At 35.9% G+C, this 19,147-nt stretch overlaps 1 protein-coding gene across 1 annotated transcript in view; it reads left to right on the plus strand.

Moving 5' to 3' along the window:
* Positions 1 to 19,147, plus strand: part of HOOK3 (hook microtubule tethering protein 3) — a 175,824-nt gene that overhangs the window by 90,851 nt on the left and 65,826 nt on the right. The window contains exons 9-11 of the mRNA XM_042783660.1: positions 7,233 to 7,396; positions 12,810 to 12,950; positions 14,172 to 14,373. Coding sequence (XP_042639594.1) covers positions 7,233 to 7,396; positions 12,810 to 12,950; positions 14,172 to 14,373 — 507 coding nt within the window. The remainder of the gene's footprint in view (positions 1 to 7,232; positions 7,397 to 12,809; positions 12,951 to 14,171; positions 14,374 to 19,147) is intronic.

A 19,147-nucleotide genomic window follows, 5' to 3' on the forward strand; every position in this document is an offset into this window, starting at 1 on the left:
CACTCAGTTAGACACAAATTACAATTGAATAACCATCAAAAAACTAAAAGCACATGGACAAAAAACACAATGATGTAATCACACAGGAACAGTTGCCAAAAAAAGAGGAAAAGAAGAAGAAGAAAAAAAGAAAACCTGCAGTATCTGGGGATAGGACACTAAGAGAAAAAAAGTAGAGAAGGAGAGTAATGAAGGGAGAAAAAAAATGGGAAAAATGCAAAAAGAAAAACAAGGAATGGGGTTATCCATGAGAAAAAAAGGGGGAAAAACATTTCAACCAGGCATAGGGAAAAGAAAAAATGCTGAAAACTAGGACCTGGGAGGGAAAGATTTAGAATAATAATAAAAAGGACAAAAGTATTATTAATAATAGTTGTTTTAAAACAGACACATAGAAGCAAACTAATCCCCAGAAAAAAGAAAGCAAAAAGGAAAAAGAAAAAAAATTAAAATTAAAAAAACGGGAAAAAAAAGAATGAATGGAGGCAGGGCACCCAGGCTCCATCTGAGTACACAGACTATGATGGAGTTCCTGTGGGCCCAGAAGGTAGGTGGTAGTGGAGGATTGCCACACCTCCGTTCACCAAGTGGTTGTGCTGTATACGAGTAACGAGAGGAATTTCATATCTTTTCAGTCTTCCGGGTTCGGAGTGACCTTGGTTTTGCTGGAAAACAGAACGTGTTCTTAAGCCCCAGGAATCTGTGAGAGTGCTGTCTCTTTAAATACCCAAAATAGTCAAGCTGCTTTTAAACCTTTAGAATGGCAGCGTCCTCCGGACCGGCAAAAGTCCACAGCTAAGCCCGCCTTTCTCTTCATCTTCTCCGTTTATTCCCCAGCCACCGTGCACAGGCCTCTGTGCAGTCCCTGGCTAGCAGAGCTGATTTTTAGGTTAATTCTTAGGTCCTACCACCACTCGGGAATCTCCAAGCTGTCTGTGCTGTCAGGATCGCTGCCAGACTACAGTTCCGTCTGTCTCCTCTTTTGGTATTTTCCCGCAAGTTCTACTGCTGGTTGAGGTTTAGTCCACTTCTATATCCTTCCTTTCAACGCTGAGGGGTCCAGGATTATCTTCTGTGTCTGTGTTAATTGGTTTCCCTTTTCTGTGTTGAAGAGGGTCTGTGCAGTCTTTCTGCCTCGTCCACCATCTTGCCGGAGACCCAGATCTGAGTGTTTAAGTCTTGTGCTAATTCTTAAATATAAGGAAAAAGAAGGTAAAAAAGATTCATAAGAGAGAAGGATCAAGATGAACAGAAAACTTGGCCTAGAAGATGTGGAGAAATTTGGGCGAGTAAGACAGATTTAAAAAAAAATCTAGTTAGCACCCTCAGTGAAATTTAAAAAGATGTTTCATCTGTAAAATCAGGACAGAGTGCAAAAGGAAAAATCAAACATCAAGAAACATTTTAAAAAAACTCACTGCTATTGGGTCAGAGCTAACTCATAGTGACCCCTCCTTGGGTTTCTGAGGTGGTATCACTGCAAAAGTAGATTACCCAATCTTCCTTCCGGGGAGTGAACTGCCAGCCTTCTCTTTAGCAGTCAGATACATTAGGCACTACACACTTAAGTAAATAAAAAATAGACCTATCAAATAAAAAATTCTGTATAATAATTTAAGTTGAGGGAATCTTACAAAATAAAGATGAAATAAAAAGTATAAGTTATTTGTCTGGAATTTACATCAAAATAAGGGGTGAGTGGAATGGATATAAATGTTTTGTTAAAGCTAGGTGATGGGTATGTATAGAGTTTGTAATATTTTATGCGAGAAGCAATCTTCTTTGAAAGGCATAGGAGTTGGTCATTACAATGGATGTGTAAAGAAGGATGTATAATTAATAGCACAGTTTTTGGATATGCAATAAAGAATATTTACATAGTCATAATGTAAGTACTGTTGCTTTTCAAATTTTAGACTTGACCTATAGATAAATGATATGCAAAATTATTAAATAGTAGTAGATCATTTTTATCTTTAATAATATAAAATTAAAGTTACAAACCAGGGTTGATAACTATGCCTTGACATTTGTTTTTATAAATAAAGGTTTAATGAAACATAACCATGCTTATTTATTTACATTTTGTCTGTATCTGCTTTCAGGATACAACTGTAGAGTTGAGTAGTTGCAACAGAGACCTCTGGCTCTCAGAGCCTAAAATATTTATTATCTGGTCCTTTACAGAAAAGTTTGTCAACTCCTGGTATAGACAGATTGCAAAGTGAATGGTAAAATTGCAGAGAGGTTACAGGAAGAGTAGGGGTGACCCTATCACATAGTAAGCTGTGCAAGAAACAATATTAACACTATCATAACAATGTAAACTTTGTTTTCAACATTTAGAATTGTTACTGCAAAGTAAATGTACAGATGATGAGGTTGAAAACTAGAATGGCAAAGGAGGGAAGGGTAAGGCCACTAATATCTTGATCTAACTAAGTAAAAATAGAAGAATCATTTATCCACTGTGGTGCAGCAGTCGTTATACTATTGGCTCCATCTTGTCCTCTAATCTCAGTTCAAAATCACTTGATTTACTTAGTCATAAAATATTTATTGGACATGTAGATGTGCGAGGCACTAATTTAGGCCTCCCTAGGAAAGCCTGCTGTGATCAGCCAATCCAGAGGGTTATCCAGTCTCACCTGTTGATCTTATTTTAGCCATCTGCATGACACTTCTCACTGTGTTTTCTGTATATATTTATTAATTTGCTTTCTTGTTGAATATGAATTCTTTGTTTTATATGTTTATTATGATTTGTTTCATGTATATAAGTGTAAGGACTTAACTCTGCTTTGTCACTGTATCCCTTTCACCTAGAACAGTATGCAGTGCTTTGCACATAGTAGGCACACAATAAATATTTGAGTGAGTGAATGAATGGGTAGTTGAATGATATGAATCAAATCAATAAGTAGTTGTTTAAAATTCAGATGTGAACAGTGAAGGAAGTGAAAATGGTGTTATAACTATATTTTGGGGAAAGCTGGTGGCACAAGTTGCTATAATCTAACATGTCAGGAAGGAGTCACTAGATAATATCTAAGTCAAGAAATAGTAACATATAACATTATTTAGAGATGCAAAGCAACAACTAAAAGCAATAAAATTAGGAACAGTTAAAACTCTCTTTTGGGAATGAAAAAACTCAATAGAAAACTGTACCTTTTCATTACAAGCCCTTTGCTTTGTTTGATTTATTTTAAATAAATTATGTTTATTGTTTTCAAGTAGTCTCCTTTTTATGTATGTTAAAAATATTTGTCATGTTATATTGAATTAAAATATTTTAGTAACATTACCTAATCTGATAATTCTAGTAATAAAATTCACATTAAGCACTCAGTCTTTATATAATCTGACCATAACAAGACTATAAGGCAGTACTAAATAAAATGTAAAGAATCTTGATAACATGGATCTGCTCTCAGATCAAAGTATAATTGAAGTTACAAATGAGTGACAAAGAGATGAGTTTTTAAAAATCTCATCCATTTGGAAATTTAAAAGTGTACTTCTAAATAATTTACGAGTTGAAAAAGAAATAGTAATAACAACGAGAAAGTATTCACAGTAAGGCAATGACATAAAAAAAATGTATCAGAACTTGTGTGATGCACCTAAAGCAATACATAAAAAGGAAATTTTAAGTCTTAAAATTTTATTTTAAAAAGATGAATGAAAAGGACAGAAATGAATGACATTGACTAGTGGTATACAATAGAGCTCAGAAAACATTCACACATTTATGGAAATCTGACTCAAATTCAGTAAAAATTTATTGAGCACCTACTATGACTGCTAACCAGAATGCTAGTGGTTCAAACCCACCAGCCACTCCTCAGAAAGAAGACTGGGCAGTCTACTTCAGTAGAGATATCACCTTGGAAACCCAGGGAGGAATGGCTGTGAGTTGGAACTGACTCAGGCAGTGAGTTTGGTTTTGGGTATGTGTCATGCATATTCTATTTGTTATATTTACACAATAAGGATAGGATACAATGACATGTAATTAACAGACCAAAATAGGTTAATCCTTGCCCAAGGTGCTCACATACTAGTGAAAAAGACAACAGTAAAGAAAGTAAAAATATAGTAGGTTATGTTGTGGTAAGTGGTATAAAGAAAAATAAGCCAAGGAAGATGGAATAGGGAATAAAGTTGGGAGAGTTAATTTTAAATCGGTTAATTAACAAAGGTCCCCCTGCAAAGGTGACTTTCGTAAAGTCTTAGTTAGAGGAGGGAGCCTCCAAGATTTCTGGAGGGAAGAGCATTGCAGATAAACCAAAAAAAAAACCCAAATTCACTTTGTCAAGTCGGATCTAACTCATAGAGACCGCTCCTTGGGTTTCCGAGGCAGTCTCACTACAGAAGTAGTATGTGAACTACTGTATGGAAAGTGAATTTGCTCTGTAAACTTTCACCCAAATCACAATTTTTTTTTAAAAAAAGAGCCTATTGCATTAATCCAGGAGCTCTGGTAGCGTAGTGCCTAAGGTTAACCAGAAGGCTGGTGGTTCAAACCCACCAGCCACTCCTCGGAAGGAAGGTTGGGCAATCTACTTCCATAGTGATATAGTCTCAGAAATCCAAGGAGGGGTCGCTATGAGTCGGTTCCGACTCTATGGCATATAACAACAACATATTGCATTAATCCAGGCAAGAAATTATGTTGTCTTAGATCAGGATGTAGAGATTGTGAGAAGTGGCCAAAATATTTTAGCATTTGATTGCTAACCAGAAATTTGGAAGAGGAAACCTACTGGCTGCTCCATGAAAGAATGATGGGTTGATCTACTTGTGTAAAGATTTACTGCCTTGGAAACCCAATGGGGGTTGCTATGAGTCGGAATTGACTCGATGGCAGTGGTTTTTTTTTTTTTTTTTTTGAGACATCTAGAGGAGCTCTGGGAGCTCTGGTGGCGTAGTGCCTAAGACATATGACTGCTAACCAGGAGGCTGGTGGTTCAAACCCATTAGCCACTTCTCGGAGGAAGTATGGGCAATTTACTTACATAGTGATACTGCTTCCGAAACCCACGGAGGGGTCGCTATGAGTCAGATCTGACTTGAGGGTAGTGAGAAAGGAGCTCTGGTGGTACAGTGCCTAAGACACTTGATTGCTAACCAGAAGGTTGGTGGTTCAAACGCACTAGCTGCTCCACAGAAGGAAGATGGGCAATCTACTTCCATAAAGATTTACTGCCTCAGAAACCCAATGGTGGTCACTATGAGTTGGAATCAACTTGATAGCAGTGGCTTTTCATTACACATCTAAACAGAAGTGATACTCAGTTCGGGATTCCTGGCGAGAGTATAAATGTACAAGTTGCCATGAAGGTAGATGCCATCGCTGTATTTAGAAAAAAAATTCTGTGGGCACTCCAGTGTTACGCGGTCAGGTAGAAAAAGAGGTAAGACTAGGCAGTTGTTATAGAATCCAGGAGAGTAAGATGTCTTGGAAGTCAGGTGAAGAAAATACTTCAGGAAGGAGGATGTGATCAATTGTTTTGATAGATCCAGTGACATGGTGGTTATGAGGGATCCTGAGGAGCATTTTGGAGAATGTGATGGAAATCACCTCACTGGAATAAGTTCGAGAGAAAATGGGGGCATGGGATGGCAGAATTAGAGATAGCAGACAACTTTGGGTTTTATAGCTTTATTGAGATATTATTGACATGCAGTAAACTACTCATTTTTGAAGTGTATGATTTTGATGCATTTGACATGTATATAAATCCATGAAGCCATTACCATAATCAGTATACTGAGCCCATCACCCCCAGAAGTTTCTGTGTAATGTTTCACTCTAGTCACCAGGCAGCTACTGCTCTGCTTTCTGTCACTGTGGAGTAGCTTGCATTTTCTAGAATTATATGTCAAAAGAATCATACAATATATTCCCTTTTATGTTTTGTTTTTTGGTGTGGCATCTTTCGTTATTTTGAGATTTATCCATGTTGTTGGCATCCGTGTACAGGCAGTTCCTGGTTTACTAATGAGTTCCATTCCTAACTCTGTCTTTTAAGTTGAGTTTGTACATAAGTTGGAACAGTCAGGTATGGTTCATATCTAACATTAGTTAGTTGTATGTTTGTCAGTATAAGGTATACCTTTCTACACATAAAAACATTAAAGAAACACTTCCAGATATATATCTTTAACATAGTAATACAGCAATAATAATCTTTTGATGCATATAGCAAAGTAGCTCTCATTTGTTATTACAAGCTTTTGTAGGTACCTCACAGTTTTAATGGGAGCTCTGGTAGCGTGGGGCCTAAGGCACTTGACTGCTAACCAGAAGGCTGGTGGTTCACACCCACCATCCACTCCTCGGAAGGAAGGTTGGGTAATCTACTTCTGTAGTGATACTGCCTCGGAAACCCAAGGAGGGATCACTGGATCGGGTCTGACTCCACAGCACATAACAACAACAACAACAGTTTTAATATAATAGGCTTTACAGAGGTTGGTTCGTAACCATGAGTTGTATATAAATAGGATGTTGATAACCTGGGGACTGTTACTCTTTTTATTGCTGAGTAGTATTCCATTGTACGAGTATAACACTGTCAATTCATTCACAGGTTGATATATGTTTGAATTATTTCCAGGTTTTTGTTTGTTTGTTTGTTTGTTTTGTTTATTACAAGTTAAACTGACAGGAATAATCTATTAATAGTCTTTTTGTGGACATATGCTTTTATTTCTCTTGGGTGAATACCTAAGAGTAGACTAGCAGGGTCATAGTAGTTGCAAGTTTAACTTTTTAAGAACATTTGCTCAATAGTTTCCAAAGTAGTAGAAACATTTTATGTTTCCATGTGAAATGTATGAGACTTCCAGTTGTTCCACATCTTTGCCAACACTTGGTAGGATCAGTCTTTTTAGCTGTAGCTATTCTAATAGGAATGTAGTTTAAAATAGTTTCTGTTTTAATTTGCACTTCCTTAATGAATCCTGGCATATTTTTGCATATTTATTTGTCATTCATATATTTTCTTTGGTGAAGGCTCTTTTCAAAAATAATGAATGAATTCATGCTTACTCTTATATATTGCATTGCCTGTGCAGTATTCAGAAACAGTGTAAATGTTTCAAGTGAAAGTTAATTGTACTTCATTAAAAACAGACTTTAATTTACAGTGATAGTTCAAGATGATTGTGCTGATGCCACTATAAATGGAGGAAATAACTGCTGTCTTCCTATATTCTAACAGGTGGCAGCATTGCAAGAGGAGAAAAGTAGTTTGCTGGCAGAGAATCAGGTGTTAATGGAAAGACTCAACCAGTCTGATTCTATAGAAGATCCTAACAGCCCAGCAGGAAGAAGGCACCTGCAGCTCCAAACTCAGTTAGAACAGCTTCAAGAAGAAACATTCAGGTAAAAGATGACTTATTAAAATCTAATTTCTAAAAATCCATAACTGTCTTTTAAAGTTAAGAATATAATATTAAGACTTCTGAGTAGCTCAAACAAAGGATACTTTAAAGACAAAGGTAATATTCTCAAAGTCTTCAAGTAAAAAGTTCAAATAAGTTACAAAGTCAAAATCATTAGAATAGAGTTAGATTTTTCATAAACAACATATAAAGCAAGGTAACACACATGCCCACAACTATCACCATCAAGTTGATTCTGTCTCATATCTGCCCTGTACAACAGAGTAAAATGCCCCATAGAGTTTCCAAGAAAAGTAGATTATGGAAGTAGATTGCCAAATTTAGAGGCCCTAGTTTATGGCACAACTTGTCTATTGAACATAACTAAAAATTCACAAACTGCAGAAGATAAACTAGACAACTGGGAGTTCCTACAAATTAAATGCTTATACACATTAAAAGACTTCACCAGAAGAGTGAAAAAAGAACCTACAGACTAGGGAAAAAATTGGCAAAAACATATCTGAAAATGGACTAATATCTACAATTTATAGGAAACTTAAGCATCTTAACAACAGAAAGACAATCCAACTCAATAGTGGGCAGAGGACATGAACACACACTTCATCAAAGAAGGCATTCAGGCAGCCAGCAAATACGTGGAGAAATGCTCACAATCATTAGTCAGTGGAAAGATGTAAATCAAAGCAACAATGAGATATCATCTCCCTATGGCAGTAATCAAAGAAACAGAAAACAGCAAATGTGTGTAGAGATTATATACTGCTGGTGGGACTGTGAAATGGTACAACCACTGTGGAAAATGGTGTGGTGCTTCCTTAAAAAGTTGGAAATAGAAATACTATATGATTCCGCAATCCTACTACTAGGTATATATCCTAGAGAAATATGAACAGTAACATGAATAGATATATGCACATCCATGTTCATTACAGCATTATTCACAATAGCAAAAAGATGGGAAAAAACCTAAGTGCCCATCAGTGGATGAATGGATAAACAAACAGTACACAATGGAATACTGCACAACATTAAAGAACATTAAAGAATAACAACGAATCTATGAAACACCTCATAGCATGGATGAACTGGGCATTGCAGAGTGAAATAAGTTGATCACAAAAGGACAAATAATGTATGAGAATACTATTATAAAAAGTCAAGTATAGGTTTACATACAGAAAGAAACATTTCTTTGATGGTTACCAGGGATGGGAGGGGAAAGGAGGGAAAAATCACTAAGTAGAAAGTAGTTTTATATTAACTTGGGTGAAAGGAAAGGAAGAGGTCAGCACAATGTGACCAAGGCCAAGGAAGACATTGGGAGGTGCATAAGAGTTTAAAGGCAATAAAGATAAGTACTGTTACTTACATAATCCTGTGATAACAAACACTAATCTCTGAATGAATACTTATGTAGACATGCAAGCTAAATAGGTGTGGGAAGGCAAATGGGACTACACCCACCTATATATATAGGTCTGGCAGAGGATATTTCTACATGTATGTTTGTAGAAATATTTGCTGCAAATATATCCATGTACATAGTAGAGTATACTATGAAAACTTCTCAGCTATAACCAGACATCTTCAGGGAATGAGTTACTGTATTTGTGGGCTGAGGACCATAGTCTCAGGGGACATCTATGTAATTGGCATTACATAGTCTACAAAAACAGTGTTCTACATTCTCCTTTGGTGAATAGCAACTGGGGTCTTAAAAGCTTGTGAACTGCCATCTAAGATGCAACTATTTGTCTCACCCCTTCTGGAGCAAATCTAAGATGCAACTATTTGTCTCACCCCTTCTGGAGCAAATCTAAGATGCAACTATTTGTCTCACCCCTTCTGGAGCAAAGAAGAATAAAGAAAATCAAAGACTCAAGGAAATACTTAGTCCGAAGGACTGATGGACCATTTGAATCACAGCCTCCACTACTCTGAGACTAGACAAACTAGATGGTGCCTGCCTACCTCTGCCTACTGTTCTGAAAGAGATCACAAGAGAAGGCCCTAGGTAGAGTAGGAGAAAAATATAGAACAAAATTTAGTATCATAAAAAAAAGACACCAGACTGGTAGAATCCCTCAGACTGGCCTTTAGATACCCATTAAACCTGAAATGGAATCCCCTACCTTGGGCATCAACTTTCAGCCAAACAATAGACAGGCCTATAAAGTGAACAGAAACACCTGTGGGGAAGGTTCAAGCTCAGAAAGTAGGAAGAATCAAGAAAGGATAAATGGAAACTAGGAACTTAGGGAGAAAGTGGAAAGAGTGCTGTTATGTTGAGGGAATTGCAACTAATGGTACAAAACAAAATGTGTATAAATTGTTGAATGGATAAACTTTCACCCATATCACAATTTAAAAAAATACATAAAAACTAGCATTTGGTTGTACATAAAGTCTCTATGAGTTGGAATTGACTTGGTGACGAATAACAACAGCAGCAGCTGACAGACACTATAGTTATTCAGCTTTGGATGTTTGGCAAGCATTTTCTTGAATGTCTGCCTTGTTGTCAGTGATAATATTCTATCTTTCAAGTGAAAATAAGATTTTTGGAATTATATTAGCCACTGTAAACTTGATAGCTTCCCAACACTTAAAGAATTTTCTAATAAGGTTAGTGGTGATAATAAAAACTTGATTTTGTGATATTGCATAATACAGTTTGTTAACATTTGAAAGTGTGCATAATAACTCAGTGAACCAGTATTTTCCAGTGGCCATGCATGGGTAAAAGGTCCATTCAAAGTGCAAGACAGACAAATGGATTTTAATGTGAAATTCACTGATACAGTTTCAGATGTCACATTGCAACTGACCTTTAAGAAACTGTCACTTGAAGGTTTATGGTGTGGTACAAAAGAAGACTAGCCACAATTATCTTAAAAAGCTATTTCCTTTTTCCAACTGCACAAAAAGAGACGAGGAAATCAAATTACTAAGGACAACTTGAGATATGTGCTCTGGTGGTTTACCCATGAGAATGCAAAAGTTGAAAATCAAATCAGCAACAGCGAGATAGAGCCACCAGTGCCTGCCTCACAGCTACCTCACCTCAGACTGAAAATGAGTAATTGAAAGAACACAAGGTTTGAATCTGCAGATGCAATCTTAAATAATTGTTCTGTCACTTTACTAGTTTTAAACAACCCATGGAACTTTTGGATTTTAATAGGAAGAATTATTTGTTGCTGGTGTTAACTGATAGTACCAACACCATTCTCATGGTATAGTTGTGAGATGTCCAGCATTTTACAAATGAATAATAGAAGCAAAAATAACATAGGGAACAAAAGATCTCAGCCCTTTTTCTCCTACTAGCTTTTATTTTTCAAAGAAGCCAGCTGTAAAAGCTCACATATTCTATGATTCAATTTATGTGAAATTGTCAGAAAGATTAAATTTATATGGACAAAATGTAGATCAAGTTACATAGTGCTAAGGATCGAAGCTGGAATTGACTGCATAAGGGCACCAGGAGCTTTTTAGGGTATGGAAATGTTCTAAAATTGATTTTTGGTAGTAGTTACATAACCAGAATTACTAAAGAAGTGTGACATAAATTTACAACAAGAAGAAAAGTTTAAAAGAGTAGCTGCTGAGGCTGCTTATGTACTACCAAATACCTCATGTGATTTAATTCCTTGTTTTGAAGGTTTAGGGCCATGGTTTCATGGGACATCCCTGTTAATTGGCTTATTAATGTGTTTAGTGCTTCTGTTTTATCTCTTAGTTCACTGTGTAGTGCTTGGGGTTCTAAACGCTTGCAAGCAGTCATCCGAGGCATAACAATTTGTCTCTATTCACCTGGATCAACAGAGGAAGAAGGAGCATCAGGAATAAGAGAAGGATATGGAATATGTGGCTAATTACTTCCATGAACAACTATCTCCTTTGCCATGAGACCAAAAGAACTGGAGGCGCCCAACTACCATTACTGAACATTTTGATCAAAGATTCCATAGAAAAATCCTGATCAAAAGGGGGAAAATGTAGGACAAAATTTCATATTCTCATGGACTTCAGACTTACTACAGCCATAGAAGGTGGATTAACACCCGAAACTGTTGCCTTAGATACTTTAAACCTTAAACCAGAAATACCTTCTGAAGTCTTCTTAAAACTCGAAAGATGACATAGGAACCTTAGGGGTCAGACAGTTTATATTCATGAGGGAGGAACAACTCAAAAAGGGTAAGAATAATTGTGCAACTCGAAGGCTATAATTACTGTCACTCAGTTGTACATGTAGAAATTGTTAAATTCACCTATGTTTTGCTGTGTATATTCTCAACAACAACAAACAATATTTAGAAAAAAAAGAATCATTTCAAGATACAAGAACTTAGAGAGTTCTTTATCAATAGCCCTTCTTGGGGACTCTACTGGAGTAGGAATCAGCAAACTGTTCTATAAAGGACCAGAAAATATTTACAGCAGCATTATTCATAATAGCCCCAAACTGGAAACTATCCAAATGTCCATCAACTGGTAAATGAATAAACAAAAATGTGGTGTATTCATACAATAGAATACTGTTCAACAATAAAAGGACTGAAGTACTGCATACATTCTACTAAGGATGAGCCTTAAAAACACTGTACTAAACAAAAGAAGCCATATGTAAAAGATTATGTATTCTGTGATTCAATTCATGTGACATTATCAGAAAGATTAAATTTATGTGGACAAAATATAGATCAAGTTACCTAGTCCTAAGGATTGAAGCTGGAATTGACTGCATAAGGGCGCCAGGAACTTTTTAGGGTGATGGAAATGTTCTAAAATTGATTTTTGGTAGTAGTTACATAACTAGGATTACTAAAAATTACTTCGTTGTACATTTACAGTGGCTACATTTTATGTTATGTAGGATGTATCCTAGTAAAGCTTATTAAAAATCAATACATATACTTTCATATACATAAAGAATAATCAGAAGACTTTATGGTAAAGAAAACCCTATAGGATTGCCTATATTAACCCTATGTTAAATGTTAACAGTGGTTATCTATCTGGACTAATATACTTTCATTTTCTTTGCTTTTCTGTATTTTGCTAAATTTCAGTAAGGAATGTGTTAATTCCATAATTTAAAAGTTTAAGTTTTATCAGTAGTATTTTGGAAAAACAGTACTTGATGTCTAAATTTCTGAATAGAGGAATGGCAGTCAGTTTTGGCTTTTCCCAAAGCTTTTCACAATGGAATCAATTTTTAAGATAGTTAAGACTTAGGAATGTAGTCTGTGGCCATAAAAGTAGGAGACAAATTCAGGAAGGGTTTCTTACCTTGTTTTATATTTTTATTTTCTTTTACCCCTCTAAGGAGAATTATTAGACAGTAAACAGTACTTTCTTGATCTGTCTTGTTTTGGTTACAGATTAGAAGCAGCCAAAGATGATTATCGAATACGCTGTGAAGAATTAGAAAAGGAAATCTCTGAACTTCGGCAACAGAATGATGAACTAACCGCTTTGGCAGATGAAGCTCAGTCTCTAAAAGATGAAATAGATGTTCTTAGGTAAACAATCTTCCTATCTCTTTAAAATCTCAGAACCTTCATCACCCAGAACAGCTCTACCACTAATACTACAAAGTCTAGGATGTCTGAGCACAGCAGAGTGCTAAAGAGCCAGACTACTTGGCATCAGACTTCTGTGTTATCACTTAATTAACCTCAGTGTAACTTACTTTTTTTTTTTGGTCTATAAAATGGAAATATTTACACATCCCTGCCCTCAGATTGGAAACTCTGGTGGCATAGTGCCTAAGACATTGGATTGCTAACCAGAAAGCTGGTGGTTCAAACCTACCAGCCACTCCTCGGAGGGAATATTGGGCAGTCTACTTCTGTAGTGATACCGCCTCAGAAACCCAAGGATGGGTCACTGTGAGTTAGATCCTACTCAATGGCAGGGAGGTTGCTTTTTTTTACCCTCAGATTTGTGTGAGGAATTAAATTTTATTTGCAAACATTTGAAACAGAATCTGGCAAATAAATACAATTTTATCAGTGTTTGTGAAATAAAAATTAATCTCTGACAATCACTTCATGATCTTACAGCTCTATTGATTTCCTATTCCTGTTCTTTAATTTTGAGCCTTTTAGTCACTTAGACCTTTTTTTTTCTCAGATACTGTCACACAGCACAAGGCTTGCCACCTCATTTTCCACCATCCTACTTCTGAATAATCTCTTCCTCTCTTGGATCATTGCATCCATCTATTTTTTTCTACTTTTTCACTTTGAATACTGAGAGCTAATAGAGAAAATTATATAGTTTTATTGTTCTATTTATATTACAAATGGAACCAGATTTATATAATCAAATTTTTAAGGTACAATTTAAGTTCTCACCTCAATTCACTAAAATTTGCCAGCGCCTTCCCCTCTCCCACTACTCTACTGAAACAGCTATTCCTGTGGTCAGTCATAACATATTAATTAATTGCCAAATTATTTGGGCACTACACACACTTATTTTACTTTATTTCTGTGCTACATATAACTCTGCTGGCTACCTATTATTTGCTTGCCTAAAGTTGTATAACATTTTCTATTATACATTTACTAATAATTTTGGTCGTACTTTTTTAACCAGAGCAGAAAATTAATCTAGAATCACTTTTAATTTTGCATCATTAGAACATTTTGTCTCCTGGTAATCTCTCTTGGTTTAGCACTGTCTGAAGCAGCTTTACAAAATGTGTTTCTTATCTTTAATTTCCCATCTCATTCTAGACATTCTTCTGATAAAGTTGCTAAACTGGAAGGCCAAGTGGATTCATACAAAAAGAAGCTAGAAGATCTTGGTGATTTGAGGCGGCAGGTTAAACTATTAGAAGAGAAGAATACTATGTATATGCAGAACACTGTCAGTTTAGAGGAAGAGTTAAGAAAAGCCAACGCAGCTCGCAGTCAACTTGAGACATATAAAAGACAGGTAAAAGAAGAGTAACAAAATTTATTAATGCCATTTTCAAGCAAGTTCTCTGTTATAACAGTATAGCTTATTTAAAACTTTTGTTTTTGTGGTTTTCTTTTTTTCCCTGTGAAACTTAGTTCTTATCCAGAGGTCTCTACATAGATCCATTTATTGTTTTCTTGTTACTTTGTCATGAAATATTTAAGAAATACAAAAAAAAAGTATTAAAAAAATACATTAAGTAGAGATGCTTAAGAAATAAAATGTACTCCTCCTTCATCAGGGGTAACCATTATTTTGACTTTTGGTTTTATCATTCTCATGCAATCGTTATACTTTTGCTCCATATATGTACAGGCAGCCCTCGGGTTACAAAGTCCGTTTCTAACTATCTTTTAAGTCGAATTTATAGGTAAGTTAAATCAGGTGCATATGGCTTTTATTTAACCTTACTTTAATGCAAGAAGAGGCTCAAAGCCTTTTTAATGATTTAAAAGCTGTAGGTATAGCAGGTGAAGGTGATTGTGATAAACAATTTGTTGCCAGTAGGTTGGTTCAATCATTTCAAAATGAGCACAAATTTATTTAGTGTTAAAGGGCAAATAATAGTTGTCTGTATGTCAGATATTCATAACCTGGGAACTTACTATATATTTATCTGTAAACAATCTATAGCATTTTGAACATGTGTTTTATACAAAGATAAAATGAAAGTACTTTTCTGTAATTTACTTTTTTTGCTCAGTAGTATAGTAGTTCATTGAGTGAGATCACAATTTATCCACTCCCCTGTTGAAGGACGTATAGGCTGTTTAAATTGTTTTTTTTCTTTCTGTATTACAAGAAATGCCACTACATCTAGTATTGAACATGTCTTCTTCTAACATTTTGCAGCTGTGTGGAATTCTTCCTTAGAGTATCTTCAGTGTAATTAGATATTGCCAGTTGTTCTCCGAACTTCAACAAAGTTGCAAAATGTTCACACAAAGGATTGTCAGACTGATTTTTGCCTGTTGGATAGATATGAAGTGTGGGGTTTCATAATGATAATAATTTTCATTACCCTGATTATAAATTTATTTGCTGACCATATTTCTTTTGAATTGCCTTTTTTTTTTCTTTCATCCATTTTTAAATTGGATTATTTCTTGTTTCTTTATATATTCTAGGTAACTAGTATCATCATACAAGTTACGTATATCTCCCGCCAATCTGTGACTTATCCTTTTACTTTTTTGAAGTTGATCATTTTAATGTAATGAAATTTAAGTATAATTTTATGATTTGTGCTTTTGTACCGTTTTAAAGAAATCATTTCCTACATAAGGATGCAAGTTGAATTTCCTGTTTTTTTAAATAAAGATATAAAGTTCGTTTTGTACATTTAGAATTTTAGTCCACCTAGAATTGATATTTGCATAGGGTGTGAGATATAGATCCATTTGATACTTTTTTTGTCTATGTGGATGACCAGCTAACCCAGTACCATTTATTTAATAATCCATCTCATTTGCAGTGCTCTGCAGTTCACCCTCTATCATACAGTTTGTTTCTGGTCACTCTCTTGTGTTCCTTTGGCATATTTCTCTATTCCTACATCACTACCACACTACTTTATTTTCTTTTATAATTACTTGTATGTACTTTATGTTTTGGGTTGTTTTTGTTTAAGAAAAGGACAGATACCATTTTCTATTTGTTGATATATATATGAATAAAATTAATTTTTATATATTGCTTCTGCAACCTTGTAAAATTCATGGATTAATTCTAATGTAAATAGATACATCGGAAGTCATATAGTATGTAAATAAAACAATTTTGTTTCTTCCTTTATACTTTTTTTTAATAAGCATTCTTAAAATTTGATACAATTTTACAATACTCACAGGTTACTGATTTTTTCTTTTTTATTTGAATGGTTTACCAGTGTACTATATAGAGATCACCATAGGGTAGGATAAATAAATCCCATTGGTTTCCTAATTTGCTCAGTTTCTATCTCGAATGGATGTTGAATTTGATCAACTGCTTTTCATATATCTATTGAGAGAATTCCATGCTTTTCTTTTCTATTATTGTAGTGAGTTCTATTGTTATTAATGAATTTCCTAAGTTTAAACCATCCTTGTATTCCTGAGATTTAAGTAGTTTGGTCACAGTGGATTTATTTGTTATTTTCACATTGTTAAATTTGCTTTGTTCATTTTACTCAACAGTAAGTCACTTGAAATTTTCTATCTCATACTTTTCTGGTTTAGCATCAATCTTACGTTAGATTAATAAAATGAGTTGGAGAATGATCTCTCATTTACCATCTCAGAAAATATTTGTGTAAAACTGGAATTTTCTTTTCCTTGAAGTTTTAGTAGAAAAGCCCTGTAAACCATGAATGACTAGTAGGCTTTTTTGGTGGATACATTTTTCCCATCATTTTATCATGAAATGTTTCAAACATACAGGAAATTTGAAATAATTGACAAACTTGAATATGGATTGAGAAATTACCCAGAAGAGGTAGAAACTATAAATGAAACTTAAAAGTATGGGATGTGAAACAAGGAATGCTCTAATTAGAGCTCCAGAAGAAAGAACAGAAAAAATTGTGGCAAGACATTTGAAAAAAAAAGATGGCTGAATATTTGTCAGAACTAAGGAAGGATATCAGATTTAAATTAACATTGAATTACAGACAAAATAAATAAGAACTCTGTACCTAGAAATATTGTAGTAAAACTGCCTAATATTCTAATTTTTCTGTTTCTGATCTGCTTAATATGCTTTATTTCTCAGTGATACTATTGTTTTTCTTTCAACACATACTTTGAGTGCTTTTTTCAGACCTCCCTGATCATTTTTGATCATCTCTTACTCTTTTTCATAATTTAGATTTCCTTTTTAATTTTCTTTTTTTATTAACTTTTTATTGTGATTTAGGTGAAAGTTAAAGAGCAAATTCATTTCCCATTCAACATTTCATACACATTTTATTTTAATGATACTGATTGCAGTTCCCACAGTGTAACAGCTCTCTTCCCAATTCCTCCCTGTGATTACTGTTTTGGTTATCTAGTGCCGCTTTAACAAAAAATACCACAGGTGGAAGGCTTAAATAAACAGGGGTTATTTTCTTAGCGTTTAGGAGGCTAGAAGTCCGAGTTCAGTGTGCCAACTCTAGGGGCTAGGTGAAGGCCCCGTGACATTGGCTCTGCCTCTTGCTCCTGGCCCCACTGAAGCTGGAGGCTTCTCTTACCTCAGGCAGCTGCTGGCTGCTGAGGCTGACAAACCCAAAGTGGACAAATAAAATGGCACAGTTCTAAGATTACCAAACAATGTGGTAGGCCACTAGTTCAAATTCAGAGACAGTCCCAAGATGAGCAGGAACATGGCAGGCTGCTGAATGAAGATTCAGCTGTGTGCAGGGTCCAAACATGTAAAAAAGCTGCAGAAACTTTTCTCAGAGCTTCTTAAATACTAGAAGCAGACCACATCCCTAAGGTAGCTCCTCAGCTGCTCCAGCAGATTCCACCATGGAGTTGATTACCGGTCTTTCATGGGAAATAACTACACCAGCTGTCCAGCCACTCAAAACCAGGCCCAGCTAACAATCTTGCCTTCTGAGCTTTCTTCCTGTGCAAATGCTGCCCTCCTGATCTCTTATGGTTGATTGTTCTAAGGAGTGTGCCTCTCCCGTGTAATTGTTTACCTTGCAGACCTGTCTGTTGTTCGGCTGAAAGTTGAGCAGTGGGAGTGAGTTCAATTCCAGGCCTGAAGAGTGACTCAGGCCATAGTCTTAGGGCTTTCACCAGTCTCTCTCAGACCAGTAAGCCTGGTCTTTTTTATGTTTTTGAGTTTGTTCCACATTTTTCTCCCACTTTATCCAGGATCTCATGTTTTGATTCCTTTCTAAGTGGTTGGCAGTGGTAGCTGGGCACCATCTAATTCTTCTGGTCTCAGGATCATGTAGGCTATGGTTTCATGGGCCACTAGTCCCTTGGAGTAATCGTTTTCATGCATCTTTGATTTTCTTCACTCTTCTGTGCTCCAGATGAGGAGAGGCCAATAGTTGCATCTTATAGCTGCTCACAAGCTTTTAAGACCCCAGGCTCTACTTACCAAAGTAGGATATGGAACAATGTTTTTGTATAGTATGTTATGCCAATTGAACTTGATGTCCCCTGTAACCATGGTCCTGAGTCCACAGGCCCAGTGATTCACTCCCTCAAGGTGTTTGGTTGTGGATAAGAAGTTATCAGACTTTGGCTCCTGTTTGTTCTATTATATATGGATATTTTTATAGTACGTACAAATACATACGTAGAACTATCATCTCCTATACCTTTGTATGGTCATAGGTATATTCCCGTTTGCTTACCCATCCTGATACCCATTGTGTTAGATTGGGTTCTCTAGAGAAACACAAAAACCAACAAAGCAGAGAGAGAGAGAGAGAGAGAGGAGAGAGAGAGAAATTTATCTTAGGAAAATGGCTCACAAACGTATAGAAGCCGGCAAGTCCAAAGTCCCTGGAGGAAACTTCGGGCTGGCAGCAGCCTTAGCTTCTGCAAGCACAGGGGGCCAAGAAATTCAAGGCTGGCAGGCAATACACTGGTTGTTGACTCCAACAAAGATGAATCCAAGATCTCCAGGCCTAGCGGTGGGCTGCTCACTCACAGAAGTTTGTAGTCCGCACACTACGGTTCCAATCCCTCAAGGAATGTCTCTCTTCCCAGGATGTCCCTGGATATCTTGGAAGCAGGCCACACCCCTAGGGAAACTCCCCTTGGGCAGA

The sequence above is a fragment of the Orycteropus afer genome, unplaced genomic scaffold (assembly GCF_000298275.1).
Source record: "Orycteropus afer afer isolate SDZICR_OR568_19922 unplaced genomic scaffold, OryAfe1.0 scaffold00024, whole genome shotgun sequence".
NCBI lineage: Eukaryota > Metazoa > Chordata > Mammalia > Tubulidentata > Orycteropodidae > Orycteropus > Orycteropus afer.